Source organism: Nomascus leucogenys, chromosome 1a (genome assembly GCF_006542625.1).
Source record: "Nomascus leucogenys isolate Asia chromosome 1a, Asia_NLE_v1, whole genome shotgun sequence".
Lineage (NCBI taxonomy): Eukaryota > Metazoa > Chordata > Mammalia > Primates > Hylobatidae > Nomascus > Nomascus leucogenys.
The window spans coordinates 78,422,724-78,450,643 of record NC_044381.1 but is presented as its reverse complement, the minus strand read 5'-3'; the positions used below and the strand labels follow the sequence as shown (position 1 = coordinate 78,450,643).

At 43.6% G+C, this 27,920-nt stretch overlaps 1 protein-coding gene across 1 annotated transcript in view; it reads right to left on the bottom strand.

Moving 5' to 3' along the window:
* Positions 1-27,920, bottom strand: part of PRKCH (protein kinase C eta) — a 161,475-nt gene that overhangs the window by 4,405 nt on the left and 129,150 nt on the right. The window contains exons 10-11 of the mRNA XM_030811678.1: positions 17,166-17,304; positions 16,293-16,481 (exon numbers count right to left, since the gene is read on the bottom strand). Coding sequence (XP_030667538.1) covers positions 16,293-16,481; positions 17,166-17,304 — 328 coding nt within the window. The remainder of the gene's footprint in view (positions 1-16,292; positions 16,482-17,165; positions 17,305-27,920) is intronic.

Sequence of the window (27,920 nt, the reverse complement as noted above, 5' to 3'; positions counted from 1 at the left end):
GTCCAGAGGTGTCAAGCTGCCAGTGTTGATGCCAATGAAAATGATAATGTTGCAGAAGGAGGCTGCAAAAGTTCCTAAGCAACCTGATGGGATATACCTTGTAAAATGCTTTCAAAAAAGCTTCAAAGGGCAGCTAATAAATGAATATACTGACAGGGTTTAATCGCTTCTCCTCTCTCCTAGTAACAGGAATTAAAGGCCATAGGTGGTTCTGGGTTGGAGGCAGGACCCAAAAGTAAATGCAGCATTCAGAGCTGCACAGGCCCAGTCAGAGCAGCTGCCACTCCAGGCACTTAGAGTGGTCATCCGGGATTCAGGAGATGCATATCTTATAAGTAACTCAGTTCTGTAAGAGCTAGGAGTTAGTTCACACTGCATGGGCTCTCCCTGAGTAAGCCTGTGCAGTGCAGGAAGGAAGGGGGAAAATGCTTACAAAAAAGAAATGAGTAGATTCTTGCCTTAGGAAAGTCAACGGGATACAATTCCTGATGGAAGAGCAGTTGCTGTTCTAAGAGCTAATTAACGAGAAACAATGCTGCAAAAAACTTGGGAGACAGGATGGCAGAACACACCCAGATGGCCTGTGGGAAATTCCCAGGCCTGCCAATGATGTGAGAGAGGACATCTTGTGAATGGGTGGGTACAGCTTGTTCTTCTGGGCAAGACAAACAGTGCGGGACTCTATATGCCAGGATGGCTGAAGCCCCAGTGTCCAAGAGGCTTGCCCATTCCTCCCTGCCCCTGGCACTGAACCCAAGCTTCCATGGGGCACTGTGGAAGACGCCTTGCCTGACGACAAGTAGACCAAACACGACCGTCCGTCGTCTAAAAACTGCACCCTTGGAATTGGGGACAGGCATTATAACCCTTTCACTAGCTTGATACTTAGCCTCTTGGGGTTCTGATAAATCCTTTTGAATAACCAAGCAGTTTTGTTTTTAATACCTTGGCCTGAGCCCTTTAGATGCAGCCATCCTCAACTTACCAAAAAAAAACAAAAACAAAAAACAAAAGAAAAAACGAAACACACACACACACACGCACACACACAAACAAACTTAGATTCAATTGACAAAGGTTTTCAGGGTGTCTACTACATGTAAGGCAGCACATTAGGGGTTTCTTTGGGATATGCAGATGACAAAGACAGTGTCTCTTCACCTAGGAGCTAATCAAGAGAAGGGGGAAGAATCAAGCAAACTTCATAGTACACAGCCGGATGAAATGAAAAGAGACTTGGATCAAGTGCTATGAGAGCTCGGAAGAGGGACGGGGCAAATAACACTGGTGCTGGTGGTGGGGAGGAAAGGGACAGCCTCACGGAAGAGGTGGCATTTGAACAGAGATGAGGACAAACAGAATTAACATAGTAGGCAAGAAGGAAGAAAATGTGCCTGAGGACATAGCCAGCACAAATGCAGAGGCATACAAGTGCCTGGTACAGCTGGCATGCAGGGATGGCTGAGGAACTGCAGGGGCAGCCGGTGGGATCCATCAGAGGTGAGTGATGGGAGCTGCACGGCAATTTAGGGGATGACACTAGCCACAGTGTGATGAGTGATGAATAAATCTTAAATGCAGAGGTAGCGCCTGGTGGTGAGCAGTTAGAGGCTGCGACAATAGCTGAGAACACATGACAAGTTCAGCAACTAAGAGAGTTTCTAGTTACTCAGAAGGAAGAGTTGGAAGCACATTCTAGAGGTCCGTGGAAGAATGAACACAATCCACTAACTGCCTGGAATGGGAGTGAAGAGTCCAAGATCACAGGGTCCTCCCTGGCTGCCTGATGGGGCAGTGGTGTTGAGAAACAGAAACAGGCAACAAAAGAGGGGCAAGAGATTATTCTTTGTAGCATGAGTATTAGTAGCAGTGTTAGTAGTAGTAGTATTTTGGTTAGTGGAACAAAGACAAAAACAGCTCACACTTACTGAGATCCTACAGTCTGCCAAATCTGGGAGGTTGTTAGGCTCCGCTTTGCATTGGAGGTGTGTGGGCAACCACATGCAGCTGAATTCTAGGGTAAATCTGGGGTGCAGGCCAGGGCTGGCCATCTAACGCTCAGAGACATTGAAATTTGAGTAACCACTGAAGCTGGGAGGGCAGATTAGATTGTGGAAAGGGAGAGTGACAGACCAGAACTGAGACCAGCTAGGCCAGGCGCGGTGGCTCACGCTTGTAATCCCAGCACTTTGGGAGGCCGAGGCGGGAGGATCACGAGGTCAGGAGATCAAGATCACGGTGAAACCCCGTCTCTACTAAAAATACAAAAAATTAGCCAGGCGTGGTGGGGGGCGCCTGTAGTCCCAGCTACTCGGAGAGGCTGAGGCAGGAGAATGGCGTGAGCCCGGGAGGCGGAGTTTGCAGTGAGCCGAGATTGCACCACTGTACTCCAGCCTGGGCGACAGAGCGAGGCTCCGTCTCAAAAAAAAAAAAGAACTGAGACCAGCCCTAGGTCTCAGACACATTTTATTTGGTCTACATAGTGCGTTTTGAAATGATTTTAATTACTTCTCAAACATTTAAACACTAGGAAATGTCACATCACATCACATGAAAAGTCAGGTTTTCCAACCTCTCGTGGAAAACGAGATACTCGGGAACACTGGGCCTGCACTCCTTTCATAGAAATGACCTGGAGTTGAGCAGGGGCTGCTGCTTTTCATGGGGCATCAGATGCCCAGACAGCCACATGCCCCACCACTCCCTATCGCCTCCCACCTGGCTGGCATCACTCATGGACTTTCATGGCTCCTGACCCCTGGCGTAGGGTGAGAAGCAGCCAGGGTGGCAGCTGGAGGATGCCATGAAGAGGCCAGAGGAGGATGAATACCATGAAAAAGAAACCAGGACCAGGAGAAGGAGGGTCCGGGGTGATGCTAAGGGGGTAGAAGCTTTGTGTGTTGTGGTGGTGGGGTGGCCCTTCTACCACTACCCCCCTCCAATGATGTGGAGATGAGGAGTTAAGGGAACACTTAACATTAGTCCCAGGCCTGAAATCTTTCACAGTTCACGTTGGTGCAGATGTGTGGAGTTGGAGGTGGACAGCTTGCCATCCTAGGCTGGGCACAGGCCTTTCCCTAAACTCTCTGTTTCTACTGCTGTGAATGGTGACAGCATAATCCTTTTGCAGAAAACTTTCATTATTTGTTTTTGTCCCTAACGGGACCCAAATGCCAGTAAGTTAACAATTGTGCTGCTCGGGGCCATCACTTTCATCCACATCTAAGGTCACACTGAGAAGTTGCCTCACCTCAGCTGACCTTCTCCCTGACTGTGATCCAAGAGGGAAAGTCGGCCAAAGAGGAAAATAATGTGACTTCATGAAATATTCTGCACACATTTACTAAAGGAAGCAGAATGTTTTCTAGGGCCAAGAAAAGCACTTCATAAGCTGCAGAGAGTGACTGAGGGGACCAGGGCGGAAAATCTGGATTCTACCCCAAGTGTAAGTCTCAAACTGACTGAAGAGCAGGGGAAAGAGAAGGGTCAAGAACTTGGGGACTCATTTTATGTTCCCCTTCCTGCTGTGGCCCTCATTACAGTAGAACTGAACTAGAGGATACTCAAGGAATCAGAGACACACCTGGCCCTGAGAATGAGCCACTTAACAGTTTTTTTCCCAAACTACAGAGGAGGTGTGGCTGCAGGGGAATGCAAGCAGGCATGCTCCCTCCTGAGGCTAGTTCTAAGGGGACACCTAAAGGATTTGGGCCAAGTTTGTATAACAATGTCCTGGGAGGCCTCCTGCAAGCCAGAGAAGGCTGAAAGAACTAACAGCTTCTCTGACATGGAGGGCTGGTCAGGCTCTGCAGTGTCACTGCTTGTGTTTGTATAATTCTTTCACCACTGAGTTACTGTGTGACTGTGGACAAATTTCTTAACTTCTCTGGGCCTTAGATTTCTCAACTCTAAAATGAAGATTTTCCTATATTTTAAAAAGTTATGATGGGTCAATGAGAGAATTAACATAAAGCACCTGGCACAAAGAAAGCCCTCAAGAAATGATAGTATTAGTGAGTATCTTGTTGCCTTCCTAGGCTCGAATAGACTGTCCCTAAACATCTGTTCCCACTGCTATGAACAGTGTAGCATAATTCTTTTACAGAATACTTCCATTATTTGCTTATGTCCCTAATGGGACCCAAATGCCAAGCTTGTAAGTCCATTCTGTTCTATTTAAAGGCAGGGGCACAGATAGAAAGCTGTTGAGAGGCTACACTCTGAGGTCAGCCTTGACCCTGAGACTCATCTGGCTCTCCCTGTTCTTCTACAGCCAGGAAAGAGAGAACAAAATCTCTTTCTGCCTTCACTGTCCCAGGCTCCAGTAGCGCAGTGGGAGGAACGGTCTTTGGAAAATAATGTTTCTTTTTCTTGCTTTTTTTAAATTTCTGAGATAGGATCTTCCTATGTTGTTCAGGCTGGTCTCAAACTCTTAAGCTCAAGTGATCCTCCTGCCTCAGCCTCCTGAGTAGCTGGGAATATAGGCACAGGCCACCAAAGCCTATTTGGAAAACTTTTTTTTTTTTTTTTTTTCCTGACAGAAAACCTTTTCTAAGACAACCTTAAAATGAGAATACAAACAATAGTTTTGTTTTTTTTTTTTTTGAGATGGAGTCTCACTCTTGTTGTCTAGGCTGCAGTGCAATGGTGTACAGTTTTGGCTCACTGCAACCTCCCCCTCCCAGGTTCAAGTGCTTCTCCTTCCTCAGCCTCCCAAGTAGCTGGGATTACAGGTGTGCACCACCACGCCCGACTAATTTTTGTATTTTTAGTAGAGACAGGGTTTCATCATGTTGGCCAGCCTGGTTTCGAACTCCTGACCTCAAGTGATCCGCCTGCTTCGGCCTCCCAAAGTGCTGGGATTACAGGTGTGAGCCACCACGCCCGGCCTACAAACAATAGGTTTTAATGTGCAACTATATCTGCATTAACAACAGAACAGAGATACTAAATGCAGCAATAACGATGCAGTGGGGCAGCTTCTTTGCAAATCTGGTGGCAGGTATGGTGCTTATCACATCTTGTGGGCTGTGCTACACAGGAGGCAGCTTCAGTTTTGAGTTGTTGGATGTTCCACATTATAGAGTTTAAACTAACGCTGTGCCATTATGAGTCTTGAAATAACTGGGCCCAAATGTACTTTGAAACTCACTAAAATATAAGTAATGGCTACAAGTATTTTTTTCCTTTTTCAAAATCTGTCTGATTTCATAGGAAGAGGACAAGTTATATAAATAAAGCAATTAGTCTAATAAGATTTTCTTCCAGGAGCCAGAGAACACTGTATTTTCTACCTAATGGTTGGATTTGGCTGTTGGGCAAACAAAATGACCGTCTCCATTCATTCAATTTCAGACCTTAAACAAAGGGCAGAGAGAGAGTTAGCAGCTAATGCTGGCAAGTTAGAAGGGAAGGAAACCATGCCACAGAACCTTCCTACCAATATTCCAGGGCGATGATCCTAAATGGGGAAAAGGCATTTTATGGCTCTAAAGAGGGTCTTGGGGAGAAAGGGCAGAGAAAGAGCACAGGACACAGAATAGAGTATGGTTCACAGCCATGACGCCCAACCTCGCCGTGGCCATAGACCTTCATGGCCACCTGGGGCTGACGAGAAGCACACCACGCATGCGTGTTGCAGGCGCGTGTCTGTCTGAAGGATGCTGCTGGCACACGCAGAGTCTGACCCAGTTATGAAGACCAACCTTCTCCTTTCATACCCCTCCTGCCGGCTGTTGGGAAGATCTGGAGACACCCTGTGCTAGCAGCACCCTCCAGCTCAGGGCAGTGGTCATGCAGGGATATGGCTGCACAGTATGGGAGAGACACTAGGCTTGGACCTGGCATTGATAAGTCACTTTTCCATAGGAGAAGGCAGTGACAGACATTTAAATGCACGATGGGGCTGATGACAGTCCACTGAGGGTGGGATGGGGCTTGGTAGGGTGGAAAGGACAGACAATAGACTTCCTGAATCGCTCTGGGGAAACAAACCGTAATCTTCCCAAGTCTAGGTTCTTATACAGAACGGTGCTGCTATGGAATACTGGACGAGCCAAGAGAAGGAGAAGTGCTCTAGCCTGCTCAGATTGGATCTGGATGGACTTTGCTGGGGAGGGCTGGAACTAGTAACCTGCACACTCATGGCAATGGACCACCCTGCCAGGTATCCAGACTGGTTTGAGAAGGGGGAAGCTGCAGGAGTGGAGAGAGTAGAGAATGATATAGTTTGATACAAGTTACAGCTTAAGAAGTGGTAGCCCTTACTACTATATGTGTATGCTGCATACTCTTCTGTTGCATAGGCATTAAGTGTTCCAAATTCATTGGATATAATCCTTACAGCAACTGTGGTTATTATTCCCATTTTAAAGATTAGGAAACTGAGAAACAGACCCATCTGTAACCTGTCACACAGTTTGGGAGTGCTACAGTCAGGATTTGAACTCAGATCTTTGCTCTCAGTCCCTACACTAGACTTCCTCTTGAGGCTACCAATCGTATTTGGATTCTGGGTTAAGATATTTGGACCGACAAGTGAGGAGAATCATTACACAGTTTACTTTACTTTCTCCTAATAAATGACACTCAGGACTTCACCTGATGAGAATTCACAGCACTTTGTGTGTTTCCTTATGTTGTACTTCTTTGCCGGCTCATGTGACATTCTTTTTCCTCTGATTCTATGGAAGGAGAAGGGCTGAGAAGTACATACAGTGCAGGTGCTAAGTGAAGGCAGAGAAAAGTAACAGGGCTGGAAAAAATCCAAGGCATCCTTCAGCCTGACCACCTGGTTTTATTTCAAACTACTGAGGGTCTTTATGCTGGACAAGATAGAAGGACACTTAAAATTTTCAAATACTCAAAGAGCTGTCGGCCAGAAGAGGGATTAGACGAGAAATAATTTCAGGGAGAAATAAGTTCAGGGAGTGGAAGTTAAAGGAAGCATATCTAAATATATCATAAGAAAAATTCAAACACATAATGTGGTTGTAATACTCAAGACCATTAAGTGATGAGAGGGCTCCCTGGCAGGAACAGGATTGTGTCATTGAAAACATGTGAAGCAGAGCTGGACTGGCCTGTCCGGTGTCAGGTGGGTGGCGACACCAGCGGCCTCCACAGTCTGTGCCCATATCAAGGTACTCTTTTCTTTCTTCTATTTTTGCATTTATCATTAAAAACTCTGGGAGGAAAAAAAAAAGCTGGCATTTTGAAGATTGTCCTTCCCTCAGCTACAGATGCTTTGTTTTCCTTGAGTCTGAAATGGGCTTTTCTTTATTAAAAATAAAGTGAAATAAACTTGCTCAAGCTGATCTCCCTGAGCCAGTGATGGAGGAAGTGGGCATGTGGGTATATTTGAGAATGCCGGCGGGTCAGTGCCTTACCTGGCAGGTTGTAACTGACCAGCATCAGAATATTCTGTGCGATATCTCCAGAGACACACTACACAGTGTACTTTATTTTCTCTTGATGAAACTCAGTACAGTAAATGCCCTATGCTGTTCCTGTAGTGGGCAGGGGCAGTGCTCAAATCCGTGGTGGGTTTGCTGGCTGTGTTTTCCATGCTGTCTGTGACTGGAATCCAGCAGCCCTTCATAAGCACATACTCAATTCCTTTCCAAGGCTCCCAACACCCCGCCTTTCCTGGGTTTCATAATCATTATTTCTTCCTTGTATCTTCATTCTGGTCATGGGACAATGTTGATTAACTGTAGGTAAAGGTTAGAGGTGAGTCTCGGAGATGGAAACCCAAGGTCATGCGGTTGTGCCAATGCCCGTTGTTAGACAACATGCTTCTATTCCTGACAAACCAGTCTCATGCAGCTCTGACTGATGGGGCAGATTTCAATGCTCTCCAATGACTTCCAAGTGTTAAGAAAAAGCTGCTGCTACCCTACATGCCCAACCTATACAAACTACTTTTTTCCAGGTATGATCCCCCAAATGTAGCTACTGAAGAGAAGTGAGTGCTAAACAAAGATTCTCTAGTGGGGACTATGCAATGTCCTTTATCCTCCTCTGATGAAATTGAGGCCAGTACCCTTCTTTATCCTGGATGTGCATTACCTTTGGCATCCAAACCAAATCTAATGACCAACTGCCCCAAATTATTGACCTTTGATAGTTGGCAAGGACAAACAAACAAAAAACAACAAAGTCAAATACTTTTGTTTACAAGAGTTTTTCTAACTTGAAACAAAAAGCTTTTCTGACCCACAGACACTGGTTAGCAAATCTCCACACAGGAAAAGTTTCCATGGTCATTTTACAAAAGCTTTGACATCTTTATCTTCCTGGCAGAGATGGAGATAAATGAGACATGCAGCATGAGTACTCTATTAAAAATAAATTTTAAAAAATCCTTCACACTGCTATCAAAATGTAAGGACTTCCAACCTTAGGAAACTTACAATCTAATGAGGGAAAAAGAAGTAGAGAACAAGAACTTTAATAAAATTATATGACTTAAAAAGACCCAAATACAAAATCTCTGGGAAGAGCAGTGTTTTTCTGTTTTCTGCAGACACTGGCCTTGATCTGTGAGCAAATGGTTCCTTTTCTGAAGGGTGTTAACCTCACTAGGGGTTTCGGTAAGAGGCCTGTGGAGCAGCTTCCTTTCCTCAGACAGGCATTCCAGTCCTGGCAACAGACTGCCAGGTTGCATGTTAACCACTCCTCTTACTCAAAGATCTTTTGATAACTTTCTTTGGATTTCCCCTAACGGTGTTTGAAAAACCAGCCCTAATGATCTGGGGTTGGATCCTCTGCGTTACTCAGGTCCCATTTTTCCCTCCTCTTCCCCAGCCTTCTCCTGGCTGACCACCTTTGCTGGCTTCCTTGGGCATTCCAGCCTCTCCCAGGAGGGGAGTAGGGAAATGGAGAGGAAGACAGTCAATGCTCCTGGAATTCACTGCCTGGTGACAGATGTGGGACACACTCAGGGCTAAAAGAGGATCCCTGAATTAACTGTGGTTCTCCCTCCTTTGTGCATAGAGGCAAACAGGATTCCTGCAGACAATGCTCGGATGATGAAATCTGAGAGGCTGGATGACAGAGAAACCCACATGCATACACACACACTTTATAAAGCTTAGGAACAAAAGCACTTTATAATCTTCTGATGCCAAGTTTACAGTGCTTCCAGAGTCGACAAAGGTGACTCAGGAGAATGCACCCAGCTCCTTTCAGCACTTATTTAGCCCAGCCACCTGTGTGAGCTCAAAGACAAGGGTGCCGACTTCACCTGAGTAGACCCTGCCTGAGCCACGTGATTTCTTGCTGGAGATGATTCAGCAAAGGAGCACTAACCTCTGAGACAAGCCTTCGGTTTCCTGAGCTCTGCTGACTCGCCTGGGACTTCCCTAAGCCCTTCTGGACCTAGATGAGGGCAAAACTCAGCGGAATCTCAGAAGCCCTAAAAAAAGATAGACTTTCTTTTGTCTCATCATTATCAGCATTTTGGGATAATTTAGTCAGCCTAAGAAACCTGATGGCATGGTGACACCAGAAAACAGGTAGTATATATTCCCAAACCAAGTAAAAAAAATTAAGAAATAACAGCTGGAATGCCTTTTATTTATTTATTTTTTTTACACAAATGTGTGTGTCGTCATATGCCTTTTTTGTGTTAATTTCTGAGGATCCTGCCAGTGTGAATACTCCATTCTCTGCAAGTCGCAGGTGAGGCTGCTTTTGAGGCACGCACACGTTATGTATTGAACAGAAACATTTGAAGCAAAGAAGAGAAAGACAGAAGGGGAAGCAAGAAAAATAGTCTTCCCAGTGTGCTTATTTGGGTGCATATAAAGTTACTTTTAGATGTGCGATTACTGGTTAATGATTTGGGGAATTCTTTTCAAGTAGAAATCCTGGGCTAAAAACTGTGTGTGCTCTAACTACCCCCGCACCCACTGATTCTGCACTCCATGGGAAAAGTTCTCACAAGCAAGTCCTTTGTCCACTACCCCACGTCTATAGGAAATGTTTGAACAGCTACACACAAAGAACTCACAAGTCCACAACCTTGGGGGTGTTGTGGGTGGAGAGGGCAGTGGTAAAGGTGATGACAGGGAGGGCCTGTGGGGACAGTAATATTAGATTAGGGGTCAGAAGATGCTGGAGCCTGCCTTGCCAATCACACATTTCTAGAGGAATGCTGGACAGTACACACCCTCCCCAACCCTGCATGTAGGCACTTGCTAACATCACGCCAGATGAAGCCCTGAGGTCTTTAACATCTGTAACTCTATGGTATGTAACATAAACAGGTGTCTGACCAGTTTCCCCAGATATAGAATAATAATAATACCTTTCATTTAAAAAGGTAAGAGGGAATTCAACAAGCTTTCCTTCTTAAATAAATCTCCATCTCAGGAAGCCATGGAAAGATGCCCCTCCCACACTAAGATGGTAGAGAGAGGCACTGTGAAGGACTGGCTTGGAGAGCTCAGCTCTTCCTGCCTCTCGGTGGGAAAGGGCAGATCCAGCAGGCCGGGAAAGGATCTCCCAGGGCCCCAAGGAGGCAGCATGGGGCAAAGTCCAACAATGAGGATTCTCTCCTTCTCTGGTATCTTTTCTGTTAAAAATGCTTCTTTGGGGTACCCTTTGTTACTACCCTGGAGGCTGAAGGACACTTCTTGAGAAGGCATAGAAACTCCTCAGGGATGCTGAAGAAATGAGTTGTGCTAAAACCACTGGTTAATTTTGTCTGTGGCAAAAAATCATCAGGGTGACACAGACTCCCAGGCCAGGAACCTGAGACTCTTACTTGGATTTAAGAGATGTGGCCAGGATCCACAGGGGAGTTTGTATGTGGCTCACATCATTTGCTCTTTCTGTATATTTGTATTGTAAACCATTTCCCCTTCATTTGTGAAGATGGAGATCACTTTTTCTATACAGGTTAGAAATGTTTCTTCATATACACACGCTGAGCTTGTTTGTATAAGACATTCATTTATATGGTGGTTTTAACAACTTTTCCATTGTGGAAATTTTAGATGACAGTAACACAGACCCTCATGTACTCATCACTCGGCCTTGAGGGTTACTGACACACGCCCAATCTTGTTTCATCTGTTCCTCCCCACAACTCCTGGATTAATTTGAAAGAAATCCTAGAAGTCACTTAATCAGTAAATACTTCAGTCTGTCGGTCCACTCCTTATACAATAGCCAGGGTGATCTTTTACATATGAAGTAGTGATTGCATCACTCATGCTTGCTTGGAATTCTTCAAAGACTTACGCTGGCACTTCAGATAAAGTCCAGACTCCTTCGTGTGCCCTAGGATGTCCTTTGGGCTCTCACGTTCCCTCAGCCTCCTCCCCTGAAGCTCTCACTGCCCCACCCCTTCGCTCATCACATTCCAACCCGCCTGCCATTGAGCTACTCAAATGGACTGCTCCCTTTCTCAAGACCTCTGCACACTTTCAAGCCTAATTTCTCTTCAGCTTTTATTAAATGTCATCTCCTCCAGATGGCCTCCTTTGGTGGCCCAGGTCATGTTAGATCTGCCTGTTAAATAAATGCTTTCAAAGAACCTTGGATTTTAATTTTTTTCTCATTAAATTGTAAGTATATAGTTAATGTATAATTGCTCTTAAAATTTCTTTCTCCCTCCCCACCCCAACTGGACTGTAAATTCCACAAGAGCAGGATCATGTTTGCCTAGCTCATCACTGGATTCCCGGCACCTCGCACAGAACCTGAGTATTGCAGAACCCATGCCTGCTATGCACATATGTGTTGATATAAGCCTATTATATAAATAAACAGATCAATATCTATTTGGCTATTTACACCCCACCTATGTGTCTTTGGTAAAGATTTAAAAGCTCCTGGAAAAATAAAAATACAATTTCCTTAGGAATAAAAGCCTACCACAGCCTAGTGTAAAATTAAGCACTTAATAACCTTGATGATGTTGCTGAACTGTTCAAGGAGAAGATGAGGATAATGACATCTCTAAGTGTGTTGTGAAATTACTACTCACAAGTGAGCAATACTAATCACTCTTGTATCGTGCATTCCACTTGGAAAACGCTTTCATGTATACTGCCTTATTTGAAGTGGGCACTGTAGGTGTTATTATCACACCTTTACAGACTGAAAACCAGTGGCAGAAGTCAAATGAGGTCTAGGGTGTGTTGTTTCCATTCTAATATGTAAAGCCCCTTCATCTCTCTGGGACTCAGTTTCCTCATCTACAGATGAGGAAATGTGGAAAAAATATTTTTAAACTATTTCCAGCTCTACAATTCTGTGTTTATGCTTCTAATGATCACAAAGCTCTATAAAATTAAGGGCAAAGACAAATAATTACAGTTCAAAACTTAGCACTCATGATTCCCTACTGTTTTTAGAACTATGCAAATCACCATCCAATGGATTCAACTATTCACATGAGGAACTCTTGAAGTCACCAAGCTCCCAGAAAGCCTGATCTTAGGTGGACACAAAATTATGGAAAAAGCCATCAAGTCAATATTGGTAAAGAACACAGTATAGCTTGATCTGGCCCTGTGCAGCCAAATGAATGCTTGTTCAGAGTGCACGTACCACATCTTACTTATCTATTCATCTGTTGATGGACACATGGGTTGCTTCCACCTTCAGGCTATTGTATGTAATGCTGCTATGGACATGGGTGTACAAATATCTATTAGAGTTCCCACTTTTAATTCTTTTGGGCAAATATCCAGAAGTAGAAGTGCTAGATCATATGGGAACTCTGTTTAATTTTCTGAAGAACCTCCCATCATACCATTATCCACACCATTTTACATCCTCATCAGCAGTGTGCAAAGGCCCCAATTGATTTAAGTAATGTGTCAAATGGCCTTTGATGAGTCACAATTTCTCAGTACCTCATGGTTTCCTCATCTATAAAATGAGGGGGTTGGAATGGACAATCTCTAAGTTTTCTTCTGGTAGTAAAATAACTATATTGGCCTAATTAAATCAAGTTGCAATTAGAGCCAGAAAGCAGCCTGAGTGGTTGGCATAGCACGCCTTGCTATCTCGAACCCTCCTCCTAATATGACAAATACTTTTTCAGAGATAAGGACAGACTGTAAAAAAATCATTTCATGCATGCAGCTCTCAGCGGTAATAGTGCAGGACACTTCCTGGGCACGTACCCTGTGCCAAGCACTGCTTCAGGCACCCACACGTTATCTCACGCCAACCACGCAGTAGCCCTGTGGGTTGTATACCCCACCTGCTGAGGCATGGAAGAATTATGCCATTTGCCCAAGGAAATGGAGAGGAAACTAAGGCATGCAAGAATTATGCCATTTGCCCAAGGTCACACAGCCTATTAGTCAAAGAGCCAAGATCTGCCCCCAGGCAGCTCTGCTCTGGAGGCAGGTTCTTAACCAACCCAATTCTGATGCCTTTCCCTCCTCAGTGTGACTCCTCAAGTCTTCAGTGCTCTGAACATTTCTTTTTTCTCTTTGATCACATTTCTATTTAAATGTCTCAGTCCCCTGCAAAGACTAGCTGAATGTTTTCATCTATACCATTTAAGCTTCTTGTTTTTAGGCATGGAGAATAAAATGTACAAAAAAAAAAAAAATCCCAGAAATCCTCTTAGTGATTTCTTTTTTTTTAGTAACTTTATCTGACAACATTTAAGTGTTTTTAAGAAAATTACATTGAAGGTACATGCCTTGAAGGAGGAAAAAACAGAATGCTTATTATGTGCCTGGGAAGTTTACCTATATTATTTCATATAATCTGGACAATCACCCTATGGTATGGATTTTATTACCTCTATTTTACAAGCAAGGACACTGAAATGCAGAGAGGCACAGAGGCTCACCAAGGTCACTCAGCCGGAAGGTAACAGGACTGGGAGGCAGGTCGGGCACTGTGAGCCCAGAGCCCCTGCTCCTTCCTATGTGGAAGACACCCAGAGAGAGAGTCGAATGTTATTTAGGACAATGAGTGCTAGACACATGATACGTAACAATCGCAGCTGCTGCCTCCATCAGTGGAGCAGCTGCCATGAGAAAGGAGCTGAAATAAAGAGAAGTGAAGGGACTTGTAGCTTCCCAAAAGTGAACCTACAAGGAGAGAGAACAACTCAGTCTCCACTGGATGCGATTCTCCTCAGGCACCAGAGGCTGTTTCCTCTCGGAGGAAAGACCATGAGGCTATTACTGGATAATGTATTTGCTCGCTAGGAAAAATATCCATATTTACATAAAAGATATAGCTTGAAGTAACTGAGCTCACCTGGTTAAAAAGAAACAGTCGTAAAAATTCCATATGAATCTTAACCTTGCTTAGTACTTGTCCTAGGTTCTAGGCTAAGGGGATGATGCCTAGTTTCAGATTTAGTTGGAAAGCATTCTCTCAAGAGGACTCTGAAACATGAGAATGAGGTTGAGGACTTCCAAAAATGTAAAGACAAAAAATTAGGAATGTCCAACTCAAATGGTGATGTGGCCTCTTAAGATTTCTACTAGACCTGGATTCAAAAGGCATAGGGTATCTATCAGAGAAACACTGATCTGGATTGCTAATCCAGTGTTTATATTAGAGAATATAAAAATTTCTTGAGGCATGGACTGACTTTTATTTCCTACCCTTCATGGTACCAAGCCTAGTGACCTTTATACACCAGTGCTGACAACAGGCATTTTTTTATGGCTTGAACCAGTACTTTCATTTGAATTATGAACTCTGGGGTCCTTCATCTAAATATTAAAACTACTAAATCGGCTACAGTAATTGGACTAAATATGTGGAGCATGGAAAACCATTAGTATGATGAAGGTGGCTGTTGCAGGCCACAGAAGGCTGGCATGCTTTTTCACAAAAAGCCAGGTTCTGGGCCATGGAAGTAGGAAAGTGATCACGCAAAGTCCGCCTCCCTCTGCGGCATGATGAGCCTGTGTTATCGTGGTTTATGTTATCAAAATTGGCTGCAGCCAACCTAGGTGAGTATATTTCCCTTCAGGAAGTTAAGAAACTTCATGGCACAAATCCACGAAGACAAGCCCTTCTCTATGACTTTTTTTTCCATAAAATTATAAAAGCCATATTTATGGTTTCCTCTAAAATTTCTACTAATATAACAAATGAACTGTTATTACAAAAACATGTTAGATAGGAGACATTTGGTAGAATCCCAAAGTACTGTGCTTTTATTTCTGTGAGATTAGTGCTTTCTCAATTTCAGGAGGGTACTGGCACCTCAGCTTGAGGATTGAGCTATGTGTTATGATTCACTTTGGTAATATTTGCCTCAGAAGGATTTCTGTGATTATTTCTCTTTTAGTGATGTAGAGGATTCTCAGGGCCAATCAAGCCTTCAGCCCCAGCACACAGTGACCCACATAAAAAATATCCTTGAAATGGCACTGATTATAGGGCTAGAAGTTTCTAAAGAGAAACAAGTCTTTCAACAAGATAGCAAATATTTCTCACATTTCGCTTTTGTCTCAAATTACTGAAAGGATATAACTTAAGGATAGTAATTCTTATGCCATAGATACTATCCAACAGAATATAGATTGTTCTGATTTATCCCTTCTTGAAAAACTCATCTTTTATTTGCCTTTATATCCCTTCCGCATATAGCAGGTGAAAGTACATGATTTTGGAGCTCAACTAATGTGGTTACAGAACTGACCCAAATTACATGTACTTTATTTTCAACATAAAGGCATCCAATACATGTTTTTCCTCAATTCAAAGGCATCCAGCACAGTGCCTTAACTGCATACACAGAAAAGACTTCCTCAACATGATCCATTACAACATTGCACCTGCAGCCTGGGCGTGGCACCTGGCTTGCATAAGAATAACATGGAGGCAAAAGAGATCTGCAGAGGTTTGGAAAACCTTTCTTCTCCTCTCCCAGCCCTAAGAGAAAGACCCTACCCCTTCATCCTGCTCCTTGAAGATGCCAACAGAAACAAAACTGACATAATAACAGGCTGGGAATGGCATTCACTTGACCCAAAACTCTGGTGTGGCCTGACTGTATGAAGGGGAAACATCACCTCCCCTCAACTAAAGTTATGAAGTGCTGGAAATACTTGCTATTTGGCAAACAAAGTTATCAAGGGCTATTGAAATTGGCCCCAAATAACTATTGCATAAGAGAGGGTAACAGCCTGAGAGAACTCTGGTTCTTTGATTCTTCAGATTAGAACAACACAAATTTTAGTTAGAGCTAGTGGTTTACTGGTGGGAGGTACTGAAAGGACATAAGAAGCACATAAAACAAGCTGGTTTGCAATAGATCGGAAGCTAGCTGGGTAAGCCAAACTTACAGATTTTAGGATCCCTGTGGCATCTTCATGGAGCCAGGTAGGATAGACCACCTCGTCATTCAGTATGGCCTCAAAGAGGTCATCTTCGTTCTCTGCCTCAAAAGGCGCGTGACCGCAGAGCATCTCATAGAGCAACACACCCATTGCCCACCAGTCTACTGCAGGCCCATACAGCATTTCCTGGAGGATCTGTGCAAAGGGGGCAGCGTGAGAGGTGGTTCATACATCAGATTAACAAATGTGTTCTTCATAACTAGGGAAATTGATGCATTAGGAAATATCAAAGTTTAAAAAAAAAGTCTCCTGTGCTAGCATGCGTATTTCATTCCATTTCTACGGAGTGGTCTGTTTTCCCTGTGGTCAACTCAGAGGTGCCTTCTCATCTAGGTGAACAAATATTTATGGCCTGATTGGGCCACTGTGATGGGCTCGTGCAGATCCCAAACAGAAAGGGTTCTGGAAATACATCAGTGTGGAAAAAAAAGGAGACTGGGTTCACTCACTCATACGGGAAGGATTCAAGGATTCAAGAGCCTTTCTTTAGTTCTGCTAAATGATGCTGGAATTAAATCACTAAGTAGAGACAAAGAGGAAAATAAATAGCCATGAATGGCGTACACTTTGTCTTCATTTAGGGCTAAAGCCCAAAGCAACTGCAAAGTTTACATATTTTTTTTTTAAACTCAAATTCTTATTAGAGGGACTTAGGCCATTTTCAGCCATCATTCACCCAATCAGCCATAAATGAGTCTGGAGGTGTCGGCTTTCAATGCTGCCTCCAAAGCTGCAGCGCATAAAAGCAGCCAGTGGCATTTCTGGTCAGAGTTACTGGAGAGCTCAGATTTCAGAGCTGCATCAAGCAGCTGCACTCACCTCTGGAGCGATATAGTCTGGCGTGCCACAGAATGTGGCCGTGGTGACACCATTGCAAATCCCCTCCTTGCACATTCCGAAGTCTGCCAGTTTACAGTGACCCTCGTGGTCCAACAGGACGTTGTCCAGTTTCAGATCTCTGAAAGATACAAAGAGCAGCATGAGATAGGGCAGCCAGACCCCAAACCATCCGCCTCTCAGAATGGGCACACACACTCACACACACACACACACACACACACACACACAAGTGCGGCCACATGTGGCCACATGAGCTTCCTGTACACACGTCAAAAGGAACAAACTTCTCTGTGCTATCTGGATGACACATTTAGATCAAGTCTCAGAACTTGCCTCATGGCTCCAAGATGATGGGCCCATTAAGAATGGGCTGACCACAGGAAAATGTAGGCTGTCCTTTAAAAACAGAGGGCAGAATGTGGCTTTTCCAGGCTTTCCACTTACCTCGTACTCAGCCTATCCCCCATCCTCCACTCTAGCACCCATCTCTACCCATCAGAGTCAGAGTGAACACCCGTAGGGGAGGTGGCCACTGTGTGCCAGGGGTGGTGACAGGCACTAGGAGTACAGCTGATCTTCATCTGCAAGGAACTCACAGTGTAATGGGAGACAAATATTTGCTAGGCTAGAAGCTCCATGACGGCAGGGATTGTGTTTATGCGGTTCGCCATTATGCCTGGCATAATGTACTTAAGAAATACTTGTTGGCTGGGTGCCTATAATCCCAACACCTTGGGAGGCTGAGGCAGGCAGACTGCTTGAGTTCAGGAGTTTGAAACTAGCCTGAGCAACATGGGCAACATCCCATCTCTACAAAAAATACAAAAATTAGTTGGGCATGGTGGCATGCACCTGTAGTCCCACCTACTTGGGAGGCTGAGGTGGGAGGATCACTTGATCCCAGGAGGTTGAGGCTGCAGTGAGCTGAGCGTGCACCACTGAACTCCAGCCTGGGCGATAGGGTGAGACCCTGTCTCTAAAATGAAAAAAGAAGAAAGACTTACTCTGTGTGTGTGTGTGTGTGTGTGTGTGTGTCTAAAACAAATAGATATATATTTTATATACAGACACAGACACACACACACACACGGACAGGATAGAATGGGAGGTGTGGGGGAGGGGGAACACACAAATTGCTGTATCATCCTAGTGGCATGATGAAGGTATGAACAAAGTGCTATGAGAGAAACATAAGAGAGAACAATTCCTTCCAGTGGGAGGAGAGAGAGACAGCCTCACAACCGAAGCAGAAATTGAGCTGGGTCTGAAAGCATGAGTCAGAGTCTCCCAGGCAGAGATGGGGGAGTGAGAAGGCCGCCATGGACAGGCGGATGGGGCAGGGACACGGCAGCAAGCCCAGCGGTATGGCTGTGCAGGTGGACTCAGAGAACCCTGGGCATGGTGGAGGAGGCTGAGGGGCAGGCAGCACAGGACAGAGGAGTGCTGGGGCCATGAAAAATCTCAGGGTTACAGAGGAAAGTTATGTCCTTCAAACCAGGAGGGGTCCTGAATGCCACACTAAGGAATTTTGATTTTTAGATATTAGGCAAAAGGAACTCATTGATGCTCCCTAATTAAGGGAGTAACAGATTCCTGGCTGGACAAGAAAAGATCAGTTAGGGTAGGCTGAAACTGTCCAGGGAAGAGATGTTAAGACCTGAACCAGGACAGTGATGAATGGAATGGAAAATAAGGAGTCAGTCAGGGGAAAGGAAGTAGGGCTTCGGTGTAAGCAAAATCAGTAATAAGGCTTGATAATCACTTAGAGATAAATGGATAGAGAGAAGCAGCAGAAATGATGATTCCTGGGTTTCTGTCTTAAATCCAGTATGTTTGTGGGGATGTTAACCAGGAAAAGGAAAACCAGAGTGAGAACAGGGTTTGTTTGTGGGTACCCCAGGTGCACAAGAAGCCTAGTAGATTATGCAGACTCTGGTTCAAAGCATTTTCCACCCCTCCTCCAATCCCTAAGAGTGAATTCATGTGGAAGGAAGTGAATATCCAGCAGCAGGATTGTTTGGTAGAGTCCTCAAGGTCGGCAGGAACATGGCCGTGTACTGATAAAGCTGTCTGCAAATAAAAGGCAGTGCTCTCTTAAAACAAGCTGCTTCCCAGCACAAGCACCTGGTTCTCCTGCTGCCACCCACACCCTCCCATACAGAGGGAGCGTGGCATTGCTAGCCTCACAGGCACAGTCTAGACTGGACAGAGCAACATCTTGGCCTTTTGGGTGAGACATTTACACTTTGGTTTTTAAAGGAACAATATGCTCAGAGGCAACCCACATAGGCTGATCAGTGACAAGGAGGCTGCAGGTCACGCGGGGGATGCTAGGTGGCCTGGAGCTTTGTGGTTAACTGCCATCGTGGGAGGCTGCCATGGCCTTGGGCCGCCTGGAGCCCCCCTCGCTGTGGCATCTTCTCAGTGGCTGCAGCTGACTGCTCTTTCTGGAGTGTCATATTCACTGTGGGTTGTGTCAGGGCACTCGAGGTTCTATTTTCCTGCCTCAGTATGAGAATCAAGGTCTGCTGGCCTGCATGGCCCAAGGCAAAAGGTTGGTCTCTGTCCAGCCTGGATCGTGTTGCTGGCTTGGAGGAGGTAGGTGATGACAGAACTGGCATGACTGGTTTCCACACGGTGTCCTGTGAGTTGATACAGCCTGGCCATGCAGGTCTTACAGAAAATGGCCACTAGAAAATGCCCAGGAATGGAAACCAAGTCTGGTATTCCAGGAATCCCCAATAAGTGTGGTTAAAGCAGCAAAGCTTTCATGGCACAGATCAATGGAACGTAGAACAGACTTCTCTGCTCTTAGTAGCAGCCTCCCCGGGTGTCAGGGGCATAAGGGAAAGGCATGCTGAGTACCTGTGCGCCCACTTCAGCGAAGCAAGCTTTCTGTGTCTCTAACCCAAACCCAGTCCTGGTTCCAAATCAGCCCTTCTCCATGCAGAATCCCATGTCCCATATAAGTGACTGTTTTCAGTGGGCTGATTTGTGGAAGCTGCTTCCTCCCCTTGCCCCACCACACACATACCATATGAGCACAGCCAATTTAACCTATAAAAGGTTGCAATCGTAGCAGCGCAGGATGGGAGCAGGGGTGAGGATGGTCGTGGTCCTGTCCAGTGAAGGAGGCCACCACTCTCAGTTCTTCCACAAGTGTTTTCTGACTTGGGAGGCACTATAAGGCCTGGGTGCCTGGCTCCTCTGGGACTGCGGGCACACAGTAGAGAGGCACCTGGCTGAGGTTAGACACACTAGTCTGCAGCCCCAGAAGAGAGCACGGCCGGGGGGACAAAGCCCAAGAGCCCAGCTTTATCGACACTGTGTCCTAGCCTGACAAGCCAGGCCTGTGTGGACCTGAGCCCAGAACACTATCACTCACATTTCCAAACAAGGTCACTGAGTTTCTGAATTTTCCCGAAGCCAGTATGCCTGCTGAAGTCTTGGAAAGGATCTTCTTGGGCAACAGAAACAAGTGCTAACAGAAATCCACAACGGTCTCAAGCGTTGACCCGCAGTTGCTTAAGAGCTTGTGACTAATGTCCCAGGTAAGAGGTCTGACTGCTTATTACTCAGCTGCTGTCATGGGCAGCAGGAATCGTGCGGGGAGAGAAAGTGCTGGGCCATCAGTTTTGTCAGTCAACTATTACAATCAGCTCTGCATGGGGAACTCTTGGGATGCAGCTCTCAGAAGACACAAGTGGGCAAGACAAGGATGTGAATCATCCTGGTCACAGGATGCCCGAGGCCACAAAGGCAGGTTAGACACCTTAATCCTGATTTCAATCTAATTTTAGGCATTCTCAGAACTGTATGAGCTGTAAAGGAAACGCCATGGCTGTTCTCATACCAGGTGCTATCTAATAAGACAGACCACTCAAACTGGGATCCCAAGAGGGTTCAATTAAGAGCATAACGTAATTCCAGGCTACCAGTTCTGCCCTCAGCCCAAGTATCTCATACCTGCCCTATGAAGTCTGTCCTGATATCCCCAGACAGTCACAGCAATATCAACTCTGCTCCTAGGTTGCCCAGTTTATATTCTATGATAGCACACCCCACACTGTATTCCAGAAGGTTCTCTCTGTGCACCTGTCTTCCTTCTTAGTAGCTCCAGCATGGTCCTGGCAGGAGGTGCTGACCAAAGGGATAAACAGAAGCATTTCAGATGGACCCCAATGGGACTGCCCTGGCCAACTCGGAGCCTATCTTATTTTTAGGGGATGGAAGGACACTCCATAAACTTTGCTCCAAAGTACTTAAACTTATAAAAAGCCACATGTTTTACCCCTTAAAGACAGACTTGAGAGGGAAAAGAAGAAACCTGAAATCAAAATTTAAATTCTTCTCTTTGGTGAAGCTGGAGAAAGAAAGTGATTTTGAAGGGTCAATTATTAAACAATGAGGACCAAGCAGAACACTTATCCTCGTGCTGGCTTGCATCCAAACGGAAGAGCAGAACATGGAGAGGGTGACTCAAACAAAGCCAAGGATTATAAAGCCATTTACAGTCATGGTCAGCTTCCACTCTAAAGGGAAATCATACTTTTATTTTTTTTTAAAGCAAAAGAAGTCACCCTAAGCCTCCTGACTTCAGTTTGAAATATGCAGAGGTCAGTTTTTGGCTTAGGAGTGCCTCAGCTTCCTATGCCAACATGTAACTCAGCAGCCGAACTTAACAAGGCTACACAATGAAGATTACAAGTTCATACAGGGCAGAGGCTCAAATCCTAAAATGCCAAAACCACAATTACCGGCTTGCCATTCATTAGCTTATTGAGCACCGGTATTTAATAGCTACAGCTTTTGTCATGCAAGCATAGAAGGGTAGAAAGAGTTATTCTATCCTCTGTGCTTGTCTGAAAGCTACATTGTTCTTGCTGGGTAATCAGGGTTACTTAAAATGCCCACAGTAGTTTCAGAGAGAATTCCCAAGTCATTGAAGACAAAGGAGATTCAGAAATTGGATTTATTTTGTTTCCACCATAAGCTATCCTGAGAGTAATAAAACAGACTGACATGAGTCTTACTGCTTAGATCACTAGAATCAGTTACTCTTCCAAAAGAAATAAAGGAAAGCAAGTTGAGAGCTGGCTCCTTGAACAAGAATGAATCTAGGAAGCTATTTATATGAACTATTTCCAACATATTTTTCAACTTTTATCATGGGAAATTTCAAAACAGACAAAAGTAGGGAGAATGACACAACTCCCATACCGATCACACAGCCTGGGCAGCTGCCAATGCATGTCCAAACATACTCCCTCTCTACATCGACTCTCTCCCTCCCTGATCCATCTTTTATCAGATTATTTTGAAACAAATCCAAGACATGAACTATCTCATCTATAAACATTTTAATATCTGAATCTAAAAGATAATAATTATTTAATAAAGTACAACTTTGATACCCATTATCATAAAATGCACAGTCAATTTATGATTGTCAGCATACTGCCATTTGTCTGTTGCTCATTTGGGGATGGTGAGTCTGCGGGTCTGTCCAGAAAACCTGGAAAAAAGCTTTTGTGAATAACAAGAATAACAGTGTCTTCAGTGGTTAACATATACTGAATGTTCATCAAATGCTAAGTGCTTTATCTATATTCTTATTTTATCCTCAAAATAACCCTATGAAGTAGGCTCTACCCCAAGATCATATAGCTAGACAAGGGTAAAATCAGGATTCAGATTTACTTCTGCTCACCTCTAAGGCCTGGGCTTGTGACTTACTACACCAAGCCCAATCCCTTCTATGTAGTGGTGTCACTGGCCAATCCTCCTGATAGACTATTTCCCGAAAGGACTTTAATTGAAACAAGAACCACCTGAGAGAATCAATAACTATCCTAAGATGGCACTATAATATAGGGATGTTTATGCATATTACTATGAAATGCATAATTGAAATACTGCAAAGCAAGGTTTTTTTCTTAGCTTGTGCATAAATAGAGTTCAATGGATTTTACACAGTCCTTGAAGATACAGGAATAGGGGAGTGCACAGCAAATCTCTCAAGTGGTCAAATGTGCAGATCATTTGCTGCCTTCCCCTGAGGAGGAGAACTAGCATGTAGGTAAGTGTGAAAAGGGGGCATCTGCCAAGTGACTGAATGTGGGTTATGATCTTAATTTTAGAATAAAACTACTTAGGACTGGCTTGTGTTTTGAGTGTCTGGGTTTATACTTAAAATTTTTTCAAAGCAAGACTGATTGTATTAAATTGGCAAAAAACTTTTGAAAAGTCACTGAATTAGCAAAAGCATAACATTTGGTTTCATCGTGAGTTAGACAGTAGTGCCATTCATGCATCACCTGACATGAGATATCCATCCCTTCACCCACCCAACCATTCTTTGAGTATTGTCCACGAGCCTGGCCATATGCCAAGATCTTGGGATACAATAGTAAGCAAAGGGGGCACCATCTCTACCCACAAGGGGGTTAATGTCTGGTGGGAGAAGCAGACAGATCACCACACAACTAAATTTACAATGATCAACTGTGATGAGTGCAATAAGGAGAAAACATGGGAATAGATCAAGGGATGGCCTGACCTAGCACTGGGGGAAGATTTCCCAGGAAAGTGACATTTGAACTGAACTGTGAAGATTATTAACCAAGTGAAGAGACAGAAAGAAGGGAAAGTGAGGGTAAGGAGAATTTCAGAAGGAAGGAACAGAGGTGAGGGGGTTCAGTCAAGAAATGAAGACTAGTATGGTTGGAGTCCTGGATGGCGAGAGAAGGGAGCATGGACACAGGAGACAGCATGGACAAGATGAGGCAGGGGCCAGTGAGGATTTCAGTCTTTAGCCCAATAAACCATGGAAAACTCTGACTCAGGAGAGGGATGGCATTAGATTTTCGGTTTTACAAGACTCCATATCAGAGGAGTTGAGAATGAACATGAGGAGATCATTTGGGAAGCTACTAGAGTATCCAGGAGATAAATGATGGTGGCCTGGTATAGGGAGGGTGGTAAGGTAAAGAGAACTAGATGTATCAAGAACTATTGGGGGAAAGCAATGGGATTTAGTAATGGAAGGATGTAGGGGATAAAGGGAAGGAGGCATCAGCAAGTTCTGGATCACAGAATTTATTTTGGACAGATTGAGCTACATTTTTTAGACATACAAGTGGAGATATTGAATAAGCAGCTGAATACACATGGCTAGATGTCAAAGGGAAGGCTGGATTGGAGCTATAAATCTGAGAGTCATTACCTGGGTGTGGATGAGTTCACCTCAGGAGAAGCAATGAAATGAGGAGAGAGCCTGGGACTGAGCCTTGGGAAGAGGATCTCCTGAGGCCAAGATCTCTGGTCTTTTTTACACTGAGACTACAAAAACTAGTGACAAATTAAACTCAGAGTAGGGTAGCAGAGCTGTGTGCCTAGAGAGTGGGGCCCAAATCTGTTGCCTCCATATGGGCCATCTATAGTCCAGGTAAGCTTTAAAAAGATTAAGGCCGGGCCCAGTGGCTTACGCCTGAATCTCAGCACTTTGGAAGGCCGAAGCGGGAAGATCACTTGAGCCTGGGAGGTCAAGGCTGCAGTGAGCTATGATCACACCACTGCACTCCAGCCTGGGTGACAGAGTGAAATTCTATCTTAAAAAATTAATTAATTAATAAAATAAAAAGATTAGAAAAACATCAATCTTGTACATTCAGAATCACCCAATGAATTCTTTTCAGGTTAAATTCTCAATCTCTGCTATGTGATGTGATACTCTTGTGAGTGTAAAATTAAGAATCTTATTTTACAAAGATATTGGTTGCTGCATCATATATAATTTGAAAAAAAGCTAAATTATGTATCAACCACGGAATGGCTAAATAAATGATGGTGTTTCTATGACAGAATCTTATGAAAGCTGCTAAATTTTTATGAAGGACTAAAAATGTAAGGAAATGTTTGTAACAGAATTTTTAAATGTTATTTGAAAATGGTTTTTTGATTATAAAAGTAATATTTTCATTATATAAAATTAATCATTCCTGAAAAAAGTATAGAGAAAATGATGATGAGTTCAGTCTTCCAAACTTTTCTTCTCAATGCTACACGAACACAATATTATACAGTAACATACTTTTCTCACTTAACAATTGTCTTGGACATATTTATACCTCCTATGCCTCTGGCTCATTCTCTATAATGGCTGCATAAAATTCCATTACAAAAATGTACCACAATTTAACCAGTTCCTCTATATAAACATTTGGATTGTTTTAAATTTTTTGCAACTTCAAACAATGGAGTAATGAACATGATTTGTGCACTTGTAGGAGTGTTTATTTAGGATACATTTTTTTAGAACTGGAAATGCCATATCAAAGGGCATAAATATTTAAAATTTAAACAGATGCAGAGAAACTGTCTTCCAAAAGGGTTGCATCAATTTATATTCCCACCAGTAGCACATGAAAGTGTCAATGTTTTGGCTTCCTTGTTCAGGCTAGATGGAATCATCCTTCTAATTCCTGCCAAACTGCCAGTGAAAAATGAGCTCATTGTTTCATTTCTTGACTATTAATGCGATTAAGCTTTAAGAAGAATATATGTTTAATGGCCATTTGAATTTTTTCTTGCCTATTCACATGGTTTAACCATTTAAAAACTTGAGTTGTTTATCTTTTTGATTATGTTTTAAGAAGCTCATATTATGGAATAGTAATAATTTTTTATATTGGCTGTATGGGTTGTAAATATTATTGTCTGGTTGAAGTTTTGTTTTAATATAGTCCAGTTATCAATCTTTCCTTCATAGCGTCTGGGTTTCATGACTTACTTATAGGCTGATACAATTCTAAGTGAAAGAACAGGATACGAAATTATATTTTCAATATTCTCTTTTGTTACAATTGTGATGGAGAGGGATAAAGAAAAGGAGGAAAGACAGGAGGAAAAAGGAGGAAAGACAGCAGGAAAAAGGAGATGAGGAAAAACATAAAAGTCTATTTCTGGGTGTTATGTTTATGAGTGATTTTTATTTTCTGTTTTGGATTTTCTAAATTTCCTATAGGAATCATGTATTACTTTGTTAACCAGGAAAAAGTCATTAAAATGTGTTTACATATTCTAGCTTTAATCCTTTTTTTTTTTCGGTTTCTGTAGTATTTAAGGCCATAATTCCCAAGGAAGATGTGCAGGGAAAAGGACCCATTGGTCGGAGTGAAAAGGATTTCTTTTGGAACCCAGGCTCCAAGGGAATGTTGGAAAAAAACATCTTATTTGCTTAGAGAACCTGCACATTTGTAGACTTAGAATTGAACTTGTTGCCGTCAGCTCATTTTTTTTTCACCACAGAAATTACTTAGTGTCTACTACGTGTCTATGATTGTCGTGGATGGCATTTATATTTTCAATAGCCCCACAATGTGTCCCTGAAGTCTGAATGAACTTAAGTATGAAAATGAATTTCCTACTAAAAGCAGCAGCATTCCTAATTATTAAATGAGGTCCTTATGCCATTTCTCCTCACAGACACTTAATCTGGTGTTCCTGAGGCTGACCTATTGGAATATCTGCTGAAGACCACATATATGAGATGTGAACATTCATCATTATGAGGCTGAATGCAAAATACTTCATTTTATAATGAAGAAAGTCAGTAAAACAATTTCCGCCCAGAAAGTGTTGCCAAGCCTCTTCTGAGGCTCTTCGCCACTACCGCCTCATACCTCCTCCCAGCAGCTACTTGGGATGAGAAATGACAAAAATGACTCCTATTTGAATCTGGTTATTTCACCCTCTTTAAAACAGGGCCAGGGTGGGAAGATTGCTTGAGACTAGGAGATTGGGACCATCCCAGGCAACATAGTGAGACCGTGTCTCTACAAAAATTTTATTTATTTATTTATTTATTTATTCATTCATTCATTCATTCATTCATTCATTCATTCATAATCTCATTCTGTAGCCCAGACTGGAGTGCAGCAGCATAGCTCACTGCAGCCACGACCTTCTGTGCCCAAGCGATCCTCTCACCTCGGCCTCCAAGTAGTTGGCACTCCAGGCACACACCACCACACCCGGCTAATTTTTAAATTTTTTGTAGAGATAGGGTCTCACTATATTGCCCAGGCTGGTCCCAAACTCTTAGGCTCAAGTGATCCTCCCTCCTCAGCCTTCCAAAGTGCTGGGATTGCAGGTGTGAGCCATTGTGTCCAGCTATATAAAATTTTTTTTAAAACTTAGCCAGGTATGGTGGCACACTCCTGTAGGTCCAGCTACTTGGGAGGCTGGGGTGAGAGGATTGCTTGAGCCCAGGGGTTGGAGGCTACACTGAGCTATGTTTGTGCTACTGCACTCCAGCATGGGCAGCAGGGCAAGATCCTGTCTCAAAAAACAATAATGAAACAAAGAAACAAACAGGGCACAGACTCACAAACTAATTCCCATAGACTAGGTATTGGTCTTCATCCTGTTCTGGGTGTTTGATGCCCTTGACATGTAGGCAGTATGTTCCCACCATCACCACTGCAGATACACAGGACCAACTTAACTTGAGCAAAGGGACTCAGAGATTTCCCCTCACTTTGTCTCATGGTAGAAAAAATTTACCAAAAAAAACCCCATTCGCTGACTCTCTGGACAAATACAAGAGGAAATGAGTTTGATAAACATCCTCAGTGTACCAATCATACATCTCCTTAGGACCATCAAATAAATGAGCCATCAAGCTGACAGCTGAGCCTCATAATTTTTTTTTCTTTTTTTTTTTTGCATTCC